The sequence below is a fragment of the Salmo salar genome, chromosome 04 (assembly GCF_965601325.2).
Source record: "Salmo salar chromosome 04, fSalSal1, whole genome shotgun sequence".
Classification (NCBI taxonomy): domain Eukaryota; kingdom Metazoa; phylum Chordata; class Actinopteri; order Salmoniformes; family Salmonidae; genus Salmo; species Salmo salar.
In genome coordinates, this window is record NC_138294.1 from 1,840,001 (window position 1) to 1,859,050 (window position 19,050).

The 19,050-nt window shown below is 44.5% G+C and overlaps 1 protein-coding gene across 1 annotated transcript in view; it reads right to left on the reverse strand.

Annotated features, from left to right (window-relative positions):
- LOC106602101 (phosphatidylinositol 4-kinase type 2-beta) overlaps positions 1–19,050 on the reverse strand; it is a 29,345-nt gene that overhangs the window by 7,621 nt on the left and 2,674 nt on the right. Inside the window, exons 2-7 of the mRNA XM_082973983.1 lie at positions 16,476–16,627; positions 12,539–12,619; positions 11,343–11,462; positions 8,261–8,392; positions 7,371–7,524; positions 3,662–3,723 (exon numbers count right to left, since the gene is read on the reverse strand). Of these exons, the coding sequence (XP_082830109.1) occupies positions 3,662–3,723; positions 7,371–7,524; positions 8,261–8,392; positions 11,343–11,462; positions 12,539–12,619; positions 16,476–16,627 (701 nt within the window). The remainder of the gene's footprint in view (positions 1–3,661; positions 3,724–7,370; positions 7,525–8,260; positions 8,393–11,342; positions 11,463–12,538; positions 12,620–16,475; positions 16,628–19,050) is intronic.

Here is a 19,050-nt window from a genome sequence, read left to right on the forward strand (position 1 = left end):
CATGTATTGATTAGCTACACATTGTTCTGTATTGATTGATGGTTGTCTATAGCCTGCTCTCTACTCTGTTCTGTCTGGTCCTGATAGAGAGATACAACATGTATTGATTAGCTACACATTGTTCTGTATTGATTGATGGTTGTCTATAGCCTGCTCTCTACTCTGTTCTGTCTGGTCCTGATAGAGAGATACAACATGTATTGATTAGCTACACATTGTTCTGTATTGATTGATGGTTGTCTATAGCCTGCTCTCTACTCTGTTCTGTCTGGTCCTGATAGAGAGATACATGTATTGATTAGCTACACATTGTTCTGTATTGATTGATGGTTGTCTATAGCCTGCTCTCTACTCTGTTCTGTCTGGTCCTGATAGAGAGATACAACATGTATTGATTAGCTACACATTGTTCTGTATTGATTGATGGTTGTCTATAGCCTGCTCTCTACTCTGTTCTGTCTGGTCCTGATAGAGAGATACATGTATTGATTAGCTACACATTGTTCTGTATTGATTGATGGTTGTCTATAGCCTGCTCTCTACTCTGTTCTGTCTGGTCCTGATAGAGAGATACAACATGTATTGATTAGCTACACATTGTTCTGTATTGATTGATGGTTGTCTATAGCCTGCTCTCTACTCTGTTCTGTCTGGTCCTGATAGAGAGATACATGTATTGATTAGCTACACATTGTTCTGTATTGATTGATGGTTGTCTATAGCCTGCTCTCTACTCTGTTCTGTCTGGTCCTGATAGAGAGATACATGTATTGATTAGCTACACATTGTTCTGTATTGATTGATGGTTGTCTATAGCCTGCTCTCTACTCTGTTCTGTCTGGTCCTGATAGAGAGATACATGTATTGATTAGCTACACATTGTTCTGTATTGATTGATGGTTGTCTATAGCCTGCTCTCTACTCTGTTCTGTCTGGTCCTGATAGAGAGATACATGTATTGATTAGCTACACATTGTTCTGTATTGATTGATGGTTGTCTATAGCCTGCTCTCTACTCTGTTCTGTCTGGTCCTGATAGAGAGATACATGTATTGATTAGCTACACATTGTTCTGTATTGATTGATGGTTGTCTATAGCCTGCTCTCTACTCTGTTCTGTCTGGTCCTGATAGAGAGATACATGTATTGATTAGCTACACATTGTTCTGTATTGATTGATGGTTGTCTATAGCCTGCTCTCTACTCTGTTCTGTCTGGTCCTGATAGAGAGATACAACATGTATTGATTAGCTACACATTGTTCTGTATTGATTGATGGTTGTCTATAGCCTGCTCTCTACTCTGTTCTGTCTGGTCCTGATAGAGAGATACAACATGTATTGATTAGCTACACATTGTTCTGTACTGATTGATGGTTGTCTATAGCCTGCTCTCTACTCTGTTCTGTCTGGTCCTGATAGAGAGATACAACATGTATTGATTAGCTACACATTGTTCTGTATTGATTGATGGTTGTCTATAGCCTGCTCTCTACTCTGTTCTGTCTGGTCCTGATAGAGAGATACATGTATTGATTAGCTACACATTGTTCTGTATTGATTGATGGTTGTCTATAGCCTGCTCTCTACTCTGTTCTGTCTGGTCCTGATAGAGAGATACATGTATTGATTAGCTACACATTGTTCTGTATTGATTGATGGTTGTCTATAGCCTGCTCTCTACTCTGTTCTGTCTGGGTCCTGATAGAGAGATACAACATGTATTGATTAGCTACACATTGTTCTGTATTGATTGATGGTTGTCTATAGCCTGCTCTCTACTCTGTTCTGTCTGGTCCTGATAGAGAGATACATGTATTGATTAGCTACACATTGTTCTGTATTGATTGATGGTTGTCTATAGCCTGCTCTCTACTCTGTTCTGTCTGGTCCTGATAGAGAGATACAACATGTATTGATTAGCTACACATTGTTCTGTATTGATTGATGGTTGTCTATAGCCTGCTCTCTACTCTGTTCTGTCTGGGTCCTGATAGAGAGATACAACATGTATTGATTAGCTACACATTGTACACGTTTTGTTGATTAGCTACACATTGTTCTGGGTCCTGATAGAGAGATACAACATGTATTAAGGTCCTGATAGAGAGATACATGTATTGATTAGCTACACCTTGTTTATTATTGATAGAATTACATAAAACACTCAAAATGGTCGACTGTCAAGGAAATTATAGAAAAATGTATATACAAAAATAACTTTTTCAAAATGATTCATCACTCTGAAAGGACAACTGTTATACATGATAAACTGGGTCTGGTCCAACACTTTGGTAAACACATGGAGTAAAACCAACGCCTCCAAAACACACGAGACATTTTAGCTTCAGGGCCGTGAAGTCCTGGGAACTCCCTTGGCAGAATGGTCCCAAAAACACACACCGAATAGACGTTTAAAAGAGATTCATTCATTAAAATGTCTTGGACAACTAGAGTGGAACTAAGAGATTATTTATATACATTCTGTTGTATTAAATATGGGGGGTAACTAGTAATATGGGGGGTAACTAGTAATATGGGGGGTAACTAGTAATACATTCAGTTGTATTAAATATGGGGGGTAACTAGTAATATGGGGGGTAACTAGTAATATGGGGGGGTAACTAGTAATACATTCAGTTGTATTAAATATGGGGGGTAACTAGTAATATTGCGGGGGTAACTAGTAATACGGGGGGGTAACTAGTAATATGGGGGGTAACTAGTAATACATTCTGTTGTATTAAATACGGGGGGTAACTAGTAATATGGGGGGTAACTAGTAATACGTTCTGTCGTATTAAATATGGGGGGTAACTAGTAATATGGGGGTAACTAGTAATATGGGGGGTAACTAGTAATATGGGGGGTAACTAGTAATATGGGGGGTAACTAGTAATATGTATCAAAGCTGGGACCGAGAGACTGAAAAACAGCTTCTATCTCAAGGACATCAGACTGTTAAACAACCATCACTAACACAGTGGCTGCTGCCAACATACTGACTCAATCTCAAGCCACTTTAATAACTAAAAATTGGATGTAATAAATGTATCACTCTAGTCACTTTAAACAAGGCCACTTTATATAATGTTTACATACCCTACATTACTAATCTCATATGTATATACTGTACTCTATACCATCTACTGCATCTTGCCTATGCCGTTCGGCCATCGCTCATCCATATATTTATATGTACATATTCATATTCATTCCTTTACACTTGTGTGTACAAGGTAGTTGTTATGAAATTGTTAGGTAACTAGTCCTCCATCATACTGAATGGTAACTAGTCCTCTGAGCCAGTCTTACATCATACTGAATGGTAACTAGTCCTCTGAGCCAGTCTTATATCATACTGTAGAGTGTTGAATGGTAACTAGTCCTCTGAGACAGTCTTCTATCATACTGTAGAGTGTTGAATGGTAACTAGTCCTCTGAGCCAGTCTTCTATCATACTGTAGAGTGTTGAATGGTAACTAGTCCTCTGAGACAGTCTTCTATCATACTGTAGAGTGTTGAATGGTAACTAGTCCTCCATCATACTGTAGAGTGTGTGTGATAAGTATGAGTCACGCATGGTACAGAGTCCACATGTCACTTCTTTCAAAACACACATGATCTATGGACTGCAGTTCACACACACACACACAGCTCACCTTCTCTCCCTCTCCTTCCCCTGACTTCTCATACTTGATCAACCAGTTGTCATTCCCTCGGTCTGATGGAGAGAAAGAGGGAGGGAGAAGAGAGAGGAAGGGTGAACGGGTTAGATTCTGCATAGGAGGAGAACACAATGCAAAGCTATAGGGAGATGTTCCAGGGCGTGAATAAACTGTGTCCCTAGAAAATCTGTTTTCTTTTTGGTTAGATTCTGCATAGGAGGAGAACACAATGCAAAGCTATAGGGAGATGTTCCAGGGCATGAATAAACTGTGTCCCTAGAAAATCTGTTTTCTTTTTGGTTAGATTCTGCATAGGAGGAGAACACAATGCAAAGCTATAGGGAGATGTTCCAGGGCATGAATAAACTGTGTCCCTAGAAAATCTGTTTTCTTTTTGGTTAGATTCTGCATAGGAGGAGAACACAATGCAAAGCTATAGGGAGATGTTCCAGGGCGTGAATAAACTGTGTCCCTAGAAAATCTGTTTTCTTTTTGGCCTGATTCCATTCTGGTTTCTCCATTTTGTTTCTCTCCAAGTTTTCACTCTCAAAAAAAAATCACACTTTAATACTTAAAACTACAACAGGAGACCTGTTTGGTTAGCGGTGTTTCTGTAGCACACATGTAAATTGCAGAGTTTGCTAAAGAAATCGCCACTGGATTGATGCAAATAATCATGATAATCATTCAGCCAGGTTAAACATGGTCTACTTTGTAGTTAACATTTAATTGAGAAGGTTTTTTTGGGGGGGAGAGAAGTCTTTCTGTCTACCACAAGACTGTTATCATTATTAGCATCATCGCTAAAACGGATAAACATAGTGGTGACAGACAGAGGTGTTCTGGGAAATACTAACCACTGACGCATTCTGTTCATGTCTCATCATTATCTTCTTCAATAATATCAATACATCTAGTTGATTCCCTACCGAGTTCAATTCATCTAGTCGACTCCCTACCGAGTTCAATTCATCTAGTCGACTCCCTACCGAGTTCAATTCATCTAGTTGACTCCCTACCGAGTTCAATTCATCTAGTCGACTCCCTACCGAGTTCAATTCATCTAGTCGACTCCCTACCGAGTTCAATTCATCTAGTTGACTCCCTACCGAGTTCAATACATCTAGTTGATTCCCTACCGAGTTCAATTCATCTAGTCGACTCCCTACCGAGTTCAATTCATCTAGTCGACTCCCTACCGAGTTCAATTCATCTAGTTGACTCCCTACCGAGTTCAATTCATCTAGTTGACTCCCTACCGAGTTCAATACATCTAGTCGACTCCCTACCGAGTTCAATTCATCTAGTTGACTCCCTACCGAGTTCAATACATCTAGTCGACTCCCTACCGAGTTCAATACATCTAGTTGATTCCCTACCGAGTTCAATACATCTAGTTGATTCCCTACTTCTAGTTCAATACATCTAGTTGATTCCCTACCGAGTTCAATACATCTAGTTGATTCCCTACATCTAGTTCAATACATCTAGTCGACTCCCTACCGAGTTCAATACATCTAGTTGACTCCCTACATCTAGTTCAATTCATCTAGTCGACTCCCTACCGAGTTCAATACATCTAGTTGATTCCCTACATCTAGTTCAATACATCTAGTTGATTCCCTACATCTAGTTCAATTCATCTAGTTGATTCCCTACCGAGTTCAATTCATCTAGTCGATTCCCTACCGAGTTCAATTCATCTAGTCGACTCCCTACCGAGTTCAATTCATCTAGTTGACTCCCTACCGAGTTCAATACATCTAGTTGATTCCCTACCGAGTTCAATTCATCTAGTCGACTCCCTACCGAGTTCAATTCATCTAGTCGACTCCCTACCGAGTTCAATTCATCTAGTTGACTCCCTACCGAGTTCAATTCATCTAGTTGACTCCCTACCGAGTTCAATACATCTAGTCGACTCCCTACCGAGTTCAATTCATCTAGTTGACTCCCTACCGAGTTCAATACATCTAGTCGACTCCCTACCGAGTTCAATACATCTAGTTGATTCCCTACCGAGTTCAATACATCTAGTTGATTCCCTACTTCTAGTTCAATACATCTAGTTGATTCCCTACCGAGTTCAATACATCTAGTTGATTCCCTACATCTAGTTCAATACATCTAGTCGACTCCCTACCGAGTTCAATACATCTAGTTGACTCCCTACATCTAGTTCAATTCATCTAGTCGACTCCCTACCGAGTTCAATACATCTAGTTGATTCCCTACATCTAGTTCAATACATCTAGTTGATTCCCTACATCTAGTTCAATTCATCTAGTTGATTCCCTACCGAGTTCAATACATCTAGTCGACTCCCTACCGAGTTCAATTCATCTAGTCGACTCCCTACCGAGTTCAATACATCTAGTCGACTCCCTACCGAGTTCAATTCATCTAGTCGACTCCCTACCGAGTTCAATACATCTAGTCGACTCCCTACCGAGTTCAATTCATCTAGTTGATTCCCTACCGAGTTCAATACATCCAGTTGGATCTCGTCACGATCCAATGAAGTCGGTTACGACGCCGAACTGCAGTCAGGTCATGACCCTGGTGAGGACGACGAGCACGCAGATGAGCTTCCCTGAGACGGTTTCTGACAGTTTGTACAGAAATTGGTTGGTTGGTCTCAGACGATGCCGCAGGTGAAGAAGCCGGATGCGGAGGTAGTGGGCTGCCATGGTTACACGTGATCTGCGGTTGTGAGGCCGTTTGGACGTACTGCCAAATCCTCTAAAACGACGTTGTAGGTCGGCTTATGGTAGAGAAATGAACATTCAATTATCTGGCAACAGCTCTGTTGGACATTCCATGCAGTCGGCATGCCAACTGCACGCTCCCTTAAAAACCTAAGACATCTGTGGCATTGTGTGACAAAACTGCACATTTTAAAGTGGGGCATTTGATTGTTCCGCAGCACAAGGTGCACCTGTGTAATGATCATGCTGTTTAATCAGCTTCTTGATATGCCACACCTGTCAGGTGGATAGATTATCTTGACAAAAGGAGAAATGTTCACTCACTAAGGATGTCAACAAATTTGTGCACATGATTGGAGAGAAATAAGCTTTTTGTGCATATAGAACATTTATGGGATGTTTTATTTCAGCTCATGAAATATCAGACCAACATTTTACATGTTGCGTTTATATTTCTCAGTGTAGTTGATTTCCTACTAAGTTCAATAACATTATTGAATATTGTTGAAATCCGTTCTCTGTATCGCAGATTTTATAGGCCCCACCAATGTGTGCACTGTGGGCAAGCTGTGTCTACCGTCCACTGTGTGTGTGTGTACCGTGCACTGTGTGTGTGTGTGTACCGTCCACTGTGTGTGTACCGTCCACTGTGTGTGTATGTGTACCGTCCACTGTGTGTGTGTGTGTACCGTCCACTGTGTGTGTGTGTGTGTGTGTACCGTCCACTGTGTGTGTACCGTCCACTGTGTGTGTATGTGTACCGTCCACTGTGTGTGTGTGTGTACCGTCCACTGTGTGTGTGTGTGTGTGTACCGTCCACTGTGTGTGTACCGTCCACTGTGTGTGTATGTGTACCGTGCACTGTGTGTGTATGTGTACCGTGCACTGTGTGTGGTGTGTACTGTGAAAGGAAGTCACCAAGAAAAGTCTAAACACTACAGATACTCCTTCCTGTGAGCGCTCGCACACACACACACACACACACACACCCCCACCTGTGTTTCTGATGACGTAGTCCAGAATGACCAGCCTCTCAAACTGAGACTGAAGCTGTTTCCTGATGTTCTCTGGGAGAGGCTCCGCCTCAAAACGTCTCAACCAATAGTCAGCCTCGTGGTACCCTTCCACGAACAGCTGGAACGAACCAAGCTGACACACACACACACACACACAGGTTAGGATACCTTGGAGGGTTAAGACATAGGGTCAGGAATAAGACTGGTGGGGTCAGGGGTCAGGGTACCTTGGGGGGTTAAGACATAGGGTCAGGAATAAGACTGCTGGGGTCAGGGGTCAGGGTACCTTGGGGGGTTAAGACATAGGGTCAGGAATAAGACTGGTGGGGTCAGGGGTCAGGGTACCTTGGGGGGTTAAGACATAGGGTCAGGAATAAGACTGGTGGGGTCAGGGGTCAGGGTACCTTGGAGGGTTAAGACATAGGGTCAGGAATAAGACTGGTGGGGTCAGGGTACCTTGGGGGGTTAAGACATAGGGTCAGGAATAAGACTGGTGGGGTCAGGGGTCAGGGTACCTTGGGGGATTAAGACATAGGGTCAGGAAGAAGACTGGTGGGGTCAGGGGTCAGGGTACCTTGGAGGGTTAAGACATAGGGTCAGGAATAAGACTGGTGGGGTCAGGGGTCAGGGTACCTTGGAGGGTTAAGACATAGGGTCAGGAATAAGACTGCTGGGGTCAGGGGTCAGGGTAACTTGGAGGGTTAAGACATAGGGTCAGGAATAAGACTGGTGGGGTCAGGGGTCAGGGTACCTTGGAGGGTTAAGACATAGGGTCAGGAATAAGACTGCTGGGGTCAGGGGTCAGGGTAACTTGGAGGGTTAAGACATAGGGTCAGGAATAAGACTGGTGGGGTCAGGGGTCAGGGTACCTTGGGGGGCAGGCCCACTCTGTGGAAGTGTCGTCCTACTTTGGGAACCATCTCGAGGGCGTATTTCTTCCCTCTGGACTTGGCCCTGTCGATGGTGTTGTAGTGAAATGTCTCACTGACCAGATACACAGCCTGAAAGACAAACAGACTGTTATTATCACTGACTAGATACACAGCCTGTTATTATCACTGACCAGATACACAGCCTGTTATTATCACTGACTAGATACACAGCCTGTTATTATCACTGACCAGATACACAGCCTGTTATTATCACTGACCAGATACACAGCCTGTTATTATCACTGACTAGATACACAGCCTGTTATTATCACTGACCAGATACACAGCCTGTTATTATCACTGACTAGATACACAGCCTGTTATTATCACTGACTAGATACACAGCCTGTTATTATCACTGACTAGATACACAGCCTGTTATTATCACTGACCAGATACACAGCCTGTTATTATCACTGACTAGATACACAGCCTGTTATTATCACTGACTAGATACACAGCCTGTTATTATCACTGACCAGATACACAGCCTGTTATTATCACTGACTAGATACACAGCCTGTTATTATCACTGACTAGATACACAGCCTGTTATTATCACTGACTAGATACACAGCCTGTTATTATCACTGACTAGATACACAGCCTGTTATTATCACTGCACAGATACACAGCCTGTTATTATCACTGCACAGATACACAGCCTGTTATTATCACTGCCCAGATACACAGCCTGTTATTATCACTGCCCAGATACACAGCCTGTTATTATCACTGACCAGATACACAGCCTGTTATTATCACTGACCAGATACACAGCCTGTTATTATCACTGACTAGATACACAGCCTGTTATTACCACTGACCAGATACACAGCCTGTTATTATCACTGACCAGATACACAGCCTGTTATTATCACTGACCAGATACACAGCCTGTTATTATCACTGACTAGATACACAGCCTGTTATTATCACTGACTAGATACACAGCCTGTTATTATCACTGCCCAGATACACAGCCTGTTATTATCACTGCCCAGATACACAGCCTGTTATTATCACTGCCCAGATACACAGCCTGTTATTATCACTGCCCAGATACACAGCCTGTTATTATCACTGACCAGATACACAGCCTGTTATTATAACTGACCAGATACACAGCCTGTTATTATCACAGCCTGTTATTATCACTGACTAGATACACAGCCTGTTATTATCACTGACCAGATACACAGCCTGTTATTATCACTGACCAGATACACAGCCTGTTATTATCACTGACCAGATACACAGCCTGTTATTATCACTGACCAGATACACAGCCTGTTATTATCACTGACCAGATACACAGCCTGTTATTATCACTGACCAGATACACAGCCTGTTATTATCACTGACTAGATACACAGCCTGTTATTATCACTGACTAGATACACAGCCTGTTATTATCACTGACTAGATACACAGCCTGTTATTATCACTGACCAGATACACAGCCTGTTATTATCACTGACTAGATACACAGCCTGTTATTATCACTGCCCAGATACACAGCCTGTTATTATCACTGACCAGATACACAGCCTGTTATTATCACTGACCAGATACACAGCCTGTTATTATCACTGACCAGATACACAGCCTGTTATTATCACTGACTAGATACACAGCCTGTTATTATCACTGACCAGATACACAGCCTGTTATTATCACTGACCAGATACACAGCCTGTTATTATCACTGACCAGATACACAGCCTGTTATTATCACTGACCAGATACACAGCCTGTTATTATCACTGACCAGATACACAGCCTGTTATTATCACTGACTAGATACACAGCCTGTTATTATCACTGACTAGATACACAGCCTGTTATTATCACTGACAGATACACAGCCTGTTATTATCACTGACTAGATACACAGCCTGTTATTATCACTGACTAGATACACAGCCTGTTATTATCACTGACCAGATACACAGCCTGTTATTATCACTGACTAGATACACAGCCTGTTATTATCACTGACCAGATACACAGCCTGTTATTATCACTGACCAGATACACAGCCTGTTATTATCACTGACTAGATACACAGCCTGTTATTATCACTGACCAGATACACAGCCTGTTATTATCACTGACTAGATACACAGCCTGTTATTATCACTGACCAGATACACAGCCTGTTATTATCACTGACCAGATACACAGCCTGTTATTATCACTGACTAGATACACAGCCTGTTATTATCACTGACCAGATACACAGCCTGTTATTATCACTGACTAGATACACAGCCTGTTATTATCACTGACCAGATACACAGCCTGTTATTATCACTGACTAGATACACAGCCTGTTATTATCACTGCCCAGATACACAGCCTGTTATTATCACTGCCCAGATACACAGCCTGTTATTATCACTGACCAGATACACAGCCTGTTATTATCACTGACTAGATACACAGCCTGTTATTATCACTGACTAGATACACAGCCTGTTATTATCACTGACTAGATACACAGCCTGTTATTATCACTGACTAGATACACAGCCTGTTATTATCACTGACCAGATACACAGCCTGTTATTATCACTGACCAGATACACAGCCTGTTATTATCACTGACCAGATACACAGCCTGTTATTATCACTGACCAGATACACAGCCTGTTATTATCACTGACCAGATACACAGCCTGTTATTATCACTGACTAGATACACAGCCTGTTATTATCACTGACTAGATACACAGCCTGTTATTATCACTGCCCAGATACACAGCCTGTTATTATCACTGACCAGATACACAGCCTGTTATTATCACTGACTAGATACACAGCCTGTTATTATCACTGACTAGATACACAGCCTGTTATTATCACTGACCAGATACACAGCCTGTTATTATCACTGACTAGATACACAGCCTGTTATTATCACTGACTAGATACACAGCCTGTTATTACCACTGACCAGATACACAGCCTGTTATTATCACTGACCAGATACACAGCCTGAGACCCTCCACCTCACCTTGGTTTTGGGGACCACTCCCAGTCCTAGCCTGGTATCGACGTGGGAGGCAGCAACCTCCGAGAGATAGCCCTGGTTGGGGATCAGGCAGCCACGGCCAAAACAACACGGACAGCACAGCTACACAGAGAGAGAGAGAGGGGGAGAGGGAGAGGAGGAGAGAGGGAGGAAGGGTCGAGGGTGGGGAGAGAGTTAAATGAACTGTTATAATGAATGTAAAAAGAGAGAGAGAAAGGGAGGAGAGGAAGAGGAGAGAGGAAGTGGAGAGAGGAAGAGGAGAGAGGAAGAGGAGAGAGGGGGAAAATAGGACCTAGGGACAGATGAGGCGAGAGGAAGAGGAGAGAGGAAGAGGAGAGAGGAAGAGGAGAGAGGAAGAGGAGAGAGGAAGAGGAGAGAGGGGGAAAATAGGACCTAGGGACAGATGAGGAGAGAGACAACAGTACAGGAATGTTTCTATCACTGAGCATAGTGAGACCTAGAGACAGATGAGGAGAGGAAGAGGAGAGAGGGGGAAAATAGGACTTAGGGACAGACGAGGCGAGAGGAAGAGGAGAGAGGAAGAGGAGAGAGGAAGAGGAGAGAGGGGGAAAATAGGACCTAGGGACAGATGAGGAGAGAGACAACAGTACAGGAATGTTTCTATCACTGAGCATAGTGAGACCTAGAGACAGATGAGGAGAGAGGAAGAGGAGAGAGAGGGAAATAGGACATAGGGACAGATGAGGAGAGAGACAACAGTACAGGAATGTTTCTATCACTGAGCATAGTGAGACCTAGAGACAGATGAGGAGAGAGGAAGAGGAGAGAGAGGGACATAGGACCTAGGGACAGACGAGGCGAGAGGAAGAGGAGAGAGGAAGAGGAGAGAGAGAGGGAAATAGGACCTAGGGACAGACGAGGCGAGAGGAAGAGGAGAGAGAGGGAAATAGGACCTAGAGACAGATGAGGAGAGAGGAAGAGGAGAGAGGGGGAAATAGGACATAGAGACAGATGAGGAGAGAGGAAGAGGAGAGAGAGGGAAATAGGACATAGGGACAGACGAGGAGAGAGGAAGAGGAGAGAGAGGGAAATAGGACCTAGGGACAGACGAGGAGAGAGGAAGAGGAGAGAGAGGGAAATAGGACATAGGGACAGACGAGGAGAGAGGAGAGACAACAGTAAAAGACAGATAGAAACAGGCCAGAGAACAGTGTTACCTTGTGAAAGTATTTGGTCCATTTAGGGTTGAGGTGACCATAAGGCTCTTCAGACTTTGGTTTGAAAACGCCAAGGATTTTCTGGATGGAAAAAAAGGGAATCAACAGTATTTAATAACGTCCTTATCACATCAGCAGTTATCACAAAGAGCTTTACAGTAACCCAGCCTAGACCCTAATGAAAGAGCTTTACAGTAACCCAGCCTAGACCCTAATGAAAGAGCTTTACAGTAACCCGGCCTAGATCCTAATGAAAGAGCTTTACAGTAACCCGGCCTAGACCCTAATGAAAGAGCTTTACAGTAACCCAGCCTAGACCCTAATGAAAGAGCTTTACAGTAACCCAGCCTAGACCCTAATGAAAGAGCTTTACAGTAACCCAGCCTAGAACCTAATGAAAGAGCTTTACAGTAACCCAGCCTAGAACCTAATAAAAGAGCTTTACAGTAACCCAGCCTAGACCCTAATGAAAGAGCTTTACAGTAACCCAGCCTAGACCCTAATGAAAGAGCTTTACAGTAACCCAGCCTAGACCCTAATGAAAGAGCTTTACAGTAACCCAGCCTAGACCCTAATGAAAGAGCTTTACAGTAACCCAGCCTAGACCCTAATGAAAGAGCTTTACAGTAACCCAGCCTAGACCCTAATGAAAGAGCTTTACAGTAACCCAGCCTAGACCCTAATGAAAGAGCTTTACAGTAACCCAGGCTAGACCCTAATGAAAGAGCTTTACAGTAACCCAGCCTAGACCCTAATGAAAGAGCTTTACAGTAACCCAGCCTAGACCCTAATGAAAGCTCTACAGTAACCCGGCCTAGACCCTAATGAAAGAGCTTTACAGTAACCCGGCCTAGACCCTAATGAAAGAGCTTTACAGTAACCCAGCCTAGACCCTAATGAAAGAGCTTTACAGTAACCCAGCCTAGACCCTAATGAAAGAGCTTTACAGTAACCCAGCCTAGACCCTAATGAAAGAGCTTTACAGTAACCCAGCCTAGACCCTAATGAAAGAGCTTTACAGTAACCCAGCCTAGACCCTAATGAAAGAGCTTTACAGTAACCCAGCCTAGACCCTAATGAAAGAGCTTTACAGTAACCCAGCCTAGACCCTAATGAAAGAGCTTTACAGTAACCCAGCCTAGATCCTAATGAAAGAGCTTTACAGTAACCCAGCCTAGACCCTAATGAAAGAGCTTTACAGTAACCCAGCCTAGACCCTAATGAAAGAGCTTTACAGTAACCCAGCCTAGACCCTAATGAAAGAGCTTTACAGTAACCCAGCCTAGACCCTAATGAAAGCTCTACAGTAACCCGGCCTAGACCCTAATGAAAGAGCTTTACAGTAACCCAGCCTAGACCCCAATGAAAGAGCTTTACAGTAACCCAGCCTAGACCCTAATGAAAGAGCTTTACAGTAACCCAGCCTAGACCCTAATGAAAGAGCTTTACAGTAACCCAGCCTAGATCCTAATGAAAGAGCTTTACAGTAACCCAGCCTAGACCCTAATGAAAGAGCTTTACAGTAACCCAGCCTAGACCCTAATGAAAGAGCTTTACAGTAACCCAGCCTAGACCCTAATGAAAGAGCTTTACAGTAACCCAGCCTAGACCCTAATGAAAGAGCTTTACAGTAACCCAGCCTAGAACCTAATGAAAGAGCTTTATAGTAACCCAGCCTAGACCCTAATGAAAGAGCTTTACGGTAACCCAGCCTAGACCCTAATGAAAGAGCTTTACAGTAACCCAGCCTAGACCCTAATGAAAGAGCTTTACAGTAACCCAGCCTAGATCCTAATGAAAGAGCTTTACAGTAACCCGGCCTAGACCCTAATGAAAGAGCTTTACAGTAACCCAGCCTAGACCCTAATGAAAGAGCTTTACGGTAACCCAGCCTAGACCCTAATGAAAGCTTTACAGTAACCCAGCCTAGACCCTAATGAAAGCTCTACAGTAACCCAGCCTAGACCCCAATGAAAGAGCTTTACAGTAACCCAGCCTAGACCCTAATAAAAGAGCTTTACAGTAACCCAGCCTAGACCCTAATGAAAGAGCTTTACAGTAACCCAGCCTAGACCCTAATGAAAGAGCTTTACAGTAACCCAGCCTAGACCCTAATGAAAGAGCTTTACAGTAACCCAGCCTAGACCCTAATGAAAGAGCTTTACAGTAACCCAGCCTAGAACCTAATGAAAGAGCTTTATAGTAACCCAGCCTAGACCCTAATGAAAGAGCTTTACGGTAACCCAGCCTAGACCCTAATGAAAGAGCTTTACAGTAACCCAGCCTAGACCCTAATGAAAGAGCTTTACAGTAACCCAGCCTAGATCCTAATGAAAGAGCTTTACAGTAACCCGGCCTAGACCCTAATGAAAGAGCTTTACAGTAACCCAGCCTAGACCCTAATGAAAGAGCTTTACGGTAACCCAGCCTAGACCCTAATGAAAGCTTTACAGTAACCCAGCCTAGACCCTAATGAAAGCTCTACAGTAACCCAGCCTAGACCCCAATGAAAGAGCTTTACAGTAACCCAGCCTAGACCCTAATAAAAGAGCTTTACAGTAACCCAGCCTAGACCCTAATGAAAGAGCTTTACAGTAACCCAGCCTAGACCCTAATGAAAGAGCTTTACAGTAACCCAGCCTAGACCCTAATGAAAGAGCTTTACAGTAACCCAGCCTAGACCCTAATGAAAGAGCTTTACAGTAACCCAGCCTAGACCCTAATGAAAGAGCTTTACAGTAACCCAGCCTAGACCCTAATGAAAGAGCTTTACAGTAACCCAGCCTAGACCCTAATGAAAGAGCTTTACAGTAACCCAGCCTAGACCCTAATGAAAGAGCTTTACAGTAACCCAGCCTAGACCCTAATGAAAGAGCTTTACAGTAACCCAGCCTAGAACCTAATGGAAGAGCTTTACAGTAACCCGGCCTAGACCCTAATGGAAGAGCTTTACAGTAACCCGGCCTAGACCCTAATGGAAGAGCTTTACAGTAACCCAGCCTAGACCCTAATGAAAGAGCTTTACAGTAACCCAGCCTAGACCCCAATGAAAGACTACTGATCTGATGTAGTGAGGAGGACTACTGATCTGATGTAGTGATGGGCCAGCAAGACAACTCCATCACCTGGCATCACAGACTACAGAGAGACTAAGGACCACATCAGGACAACTCCATCACCTGGCATCACAGACTACAGAGAGACTAAGGACCACATCAGGGCCAGCAGGACAACTCCATCACCTGGCATCACAGACTACAGAGAGACTGAGGACCACATCAGGACAACTCCATCACCTGGCATCACAGACTACAGAGAGACTAAGGACCACATCAGGGCCAGCAGGACAACTCCATCACCTGGCATCACAGACTACAGAGAGACTGAGGACCACATCAGGACAACTCCATCACCTGGCATCACAGACTACAGAGAGACTAAGGACCACATCAGGACCAGCTGGCATCGACCATCATCCCCATCATGTAGTGTAAACTCCAGCAGGTTACCAGACGCACCAGTCTCTGCTAGGAGTGGGTACACTCCGTTGTGAAGGAAGTCCCTGAAGCTGGCTTCCTCCCCATCAACATGTTCATCTACTTTAATGTTTCTGTCCATCTGTAGGCCTATACTGGAATTCAGCTGTTAGCTGTGAAGCCTACTAGACCAGATTAACCCATGAAACAATAACTTCTTCACATACATAACGCACAAGTTAAACCACAGTGGCTCAGAAAAACCACCAGGACTTCCTGGACATAAAGAACAGGAAATAGTTTGTTATTTAAAAAGGTTATTGACTGTTTTGAACAAAGCCTAGCTAGTAGTGATGAGGGATGATTCTCACCCTCCCTCCCTCTCTCCCTCCGTGGTCTTTGACAAAATACCCCCTCCTCCTCCATATCTTCCACTTCACCCACCCCCCCCCTTTCCTCACCCCTTTGGAGTCTTTAACGAAGTAACTCCCGCTAGAACCCTGAGAGATTCTCTCTGGGAAGACTCCGCCCTCGATGGCCTGCTCCGCCCTCTGAATGATGTCACCAAACTCTGGGTCGCCGGGGAAATGGTTAAAGTCTCCGCTACTGTTACCTGAATGGAGGGGAGAGAGAGAGAATTTAGACTTGTTTTTCTTTAAAAATAGGCCATCGTCATTACATTAAACAAAAATAAACATATGTTTCCCATTACAAATGTATATTTTAACATGCCCTCTCCACAGAGATAGACAGAGAGAGAGAGAGAGAGAGTAATGTTTTCTCTAAATGTTTTATTGTTTATTTCACTTTTGTTTAATATCTAGGTCACTTGCTTTGGCAATGTAAACATATGTTTCCCATGCCAATAAAACCCTTAAAATGAATTGAGAGAGACACAGCGAGAGCGAGAGAGACAGAGACATGGAGAGAGAAACAGAGACTCAGTGATCATAGCCTTGCTATTGAGAAAGGCCGCAGTAGGCAGACCTGGCTCTCAAGAGAAGACAGGCTATGTGCAACACTGACCACAAAATGATGTGGAAACTGAACTGCACTTCCTAACCTCTTGCCAAATGTATGACCATACTAGTGACACATATTTCCCTCAGATTACACAGATCCACAAAGAATTTGAAAACAAACCCGACTTTGATGAACTCTCCATATCTACAGGGTGAAATACCACAGTGTGCCATCACAGCAGCAAGATGTGACCTGTTGCTCACAAGAAAAGGGCAACCAGTGAAGAACAAACACCATTGTAAATACAACCCATATTTATGTTTATTTATTTTCCCTTTTCTACTTTAACCATTTGCACATCGTTACAACACTGTATATAGACATAATATGACATTTGTAATGTCTTTATTCTTTTGGAATGTCTGTGAGTGTAATGTTTACTGTACATTTTTTATTAAACTTTTGTTTATTATCTATTTCACTTGCTTTGGCGATGTAAACATATGTTTCTCATGCCAAAAAAAGGCCCTTAAATTGCAAGTGGAATTGAAAGAGAGATCAGTACGTGTGTATGTAACCAGCTAAAGCAGCATCTACAGCTGGTATCAGTTCAACTCTGCAGCGTCAACATTTGTTTGCTTTGGTTGTGGTTGACTCTGGTGGAGGGTGTAGGCTGCCTCCCAAACAGCACCCTATTCCCTACATAGGGCTCTGGTCAAAAGTAGTGCACTATGTAGGGAATAGGGTGTTGTTTGGGAGGCAGGCGCACTGTGAGCTAGGTGCAAAGTCAAGAGAAACATGACACCATATAACATGGAGGTTAAACACACACACACACACAGAGAGAGAGCCCACACACACACACACACACACAGAGCCCCCCCCCCCACACGCACACACACAGAGAGCCCAACACACACACACACACACACACACACACAGCCCACACACACACAGCCCCCACACACACACACACACACACAGCCCCCCCCCCGAGCGACAGCCCACACACACAGAGCCCCCCCCACACACACACACAGAGCGCCCCCACACACACACACAGAGAGCCCAACACACACACAGCGAGCACACACACACACACACACACACACACACACAGGCCCACACAGCCCTCACACACAAACAGAGAGAGCCCAACACACACACAGACAGAGTCCCCCCCCCCCACACACACAGAGAGCCCAACACACACACACACACACACAGAGAGAGCCCAACACACACACACACACACACAGACAGAGTCCCCCCCCCCACACACACACACAGAGAGCCCAACACACACACAGAGAGCCCAACACACACACAGAGAGCCCAACACACACACACACACACACAAACAGGCCCACACAGCCCTCACACACAAACAGAGAGAGCCCAACACACACACAGACAGAGTCCCCCCCCCCCCCCACACACACACACGGTCTAAGCGGATGACACTTCCTCTCCCCCATTTAGAAAGCAAAGGAGAACAACTGATGACATCAACAACACAGCTCCATATAACACCATCAGACAGAGAGAGAGAGATGGGGGCCAGAGAGAGATGGGGGCCAGAGAGAGAGGGGAGACAGAGAGAGGGAGAGCTGGGGGCCAGAGAGAGAGGGGAGACAGAGAGAGGGAGAGCTGGGGGACAGAGAGAGCTGGGGGGAGAGAGAGGGAGAGCTGGGGGACAGAGAGAGCTGGGGGAGAGAGAGGGAGAGCTGGGGACAGAGAGAGCTGGGGGGAGAGAGAGGGAGAGCTGGGGGGAGAGAGAGGGAGAGCTGGGGGGAGAGAGAGAGGGAGAGCTGGGGGAGAGAGAGAGGGAGAGCTGGGGGAGAGAGAGAGGGAGAGCTGGGGGAGAGAGAGAGGGAGAGCTGGGGGGGAGAGAGAGAGGGAGAGCTGGGGGAGAGAGAGAGGGAGAGCGGGGGCAGAGAGAGAGGGAGAGCTGGGGGGCAGAGAGAGAGGGAGAGCTGGGGGGGCAGAGAGAGGGAGAGCTGGGGGCAGAGAGAGGGAGAGCTGGGGGGAGAGAGAGAGCTGGGGGGAGAGAAAGAGCTGGGGGGAGAGAGA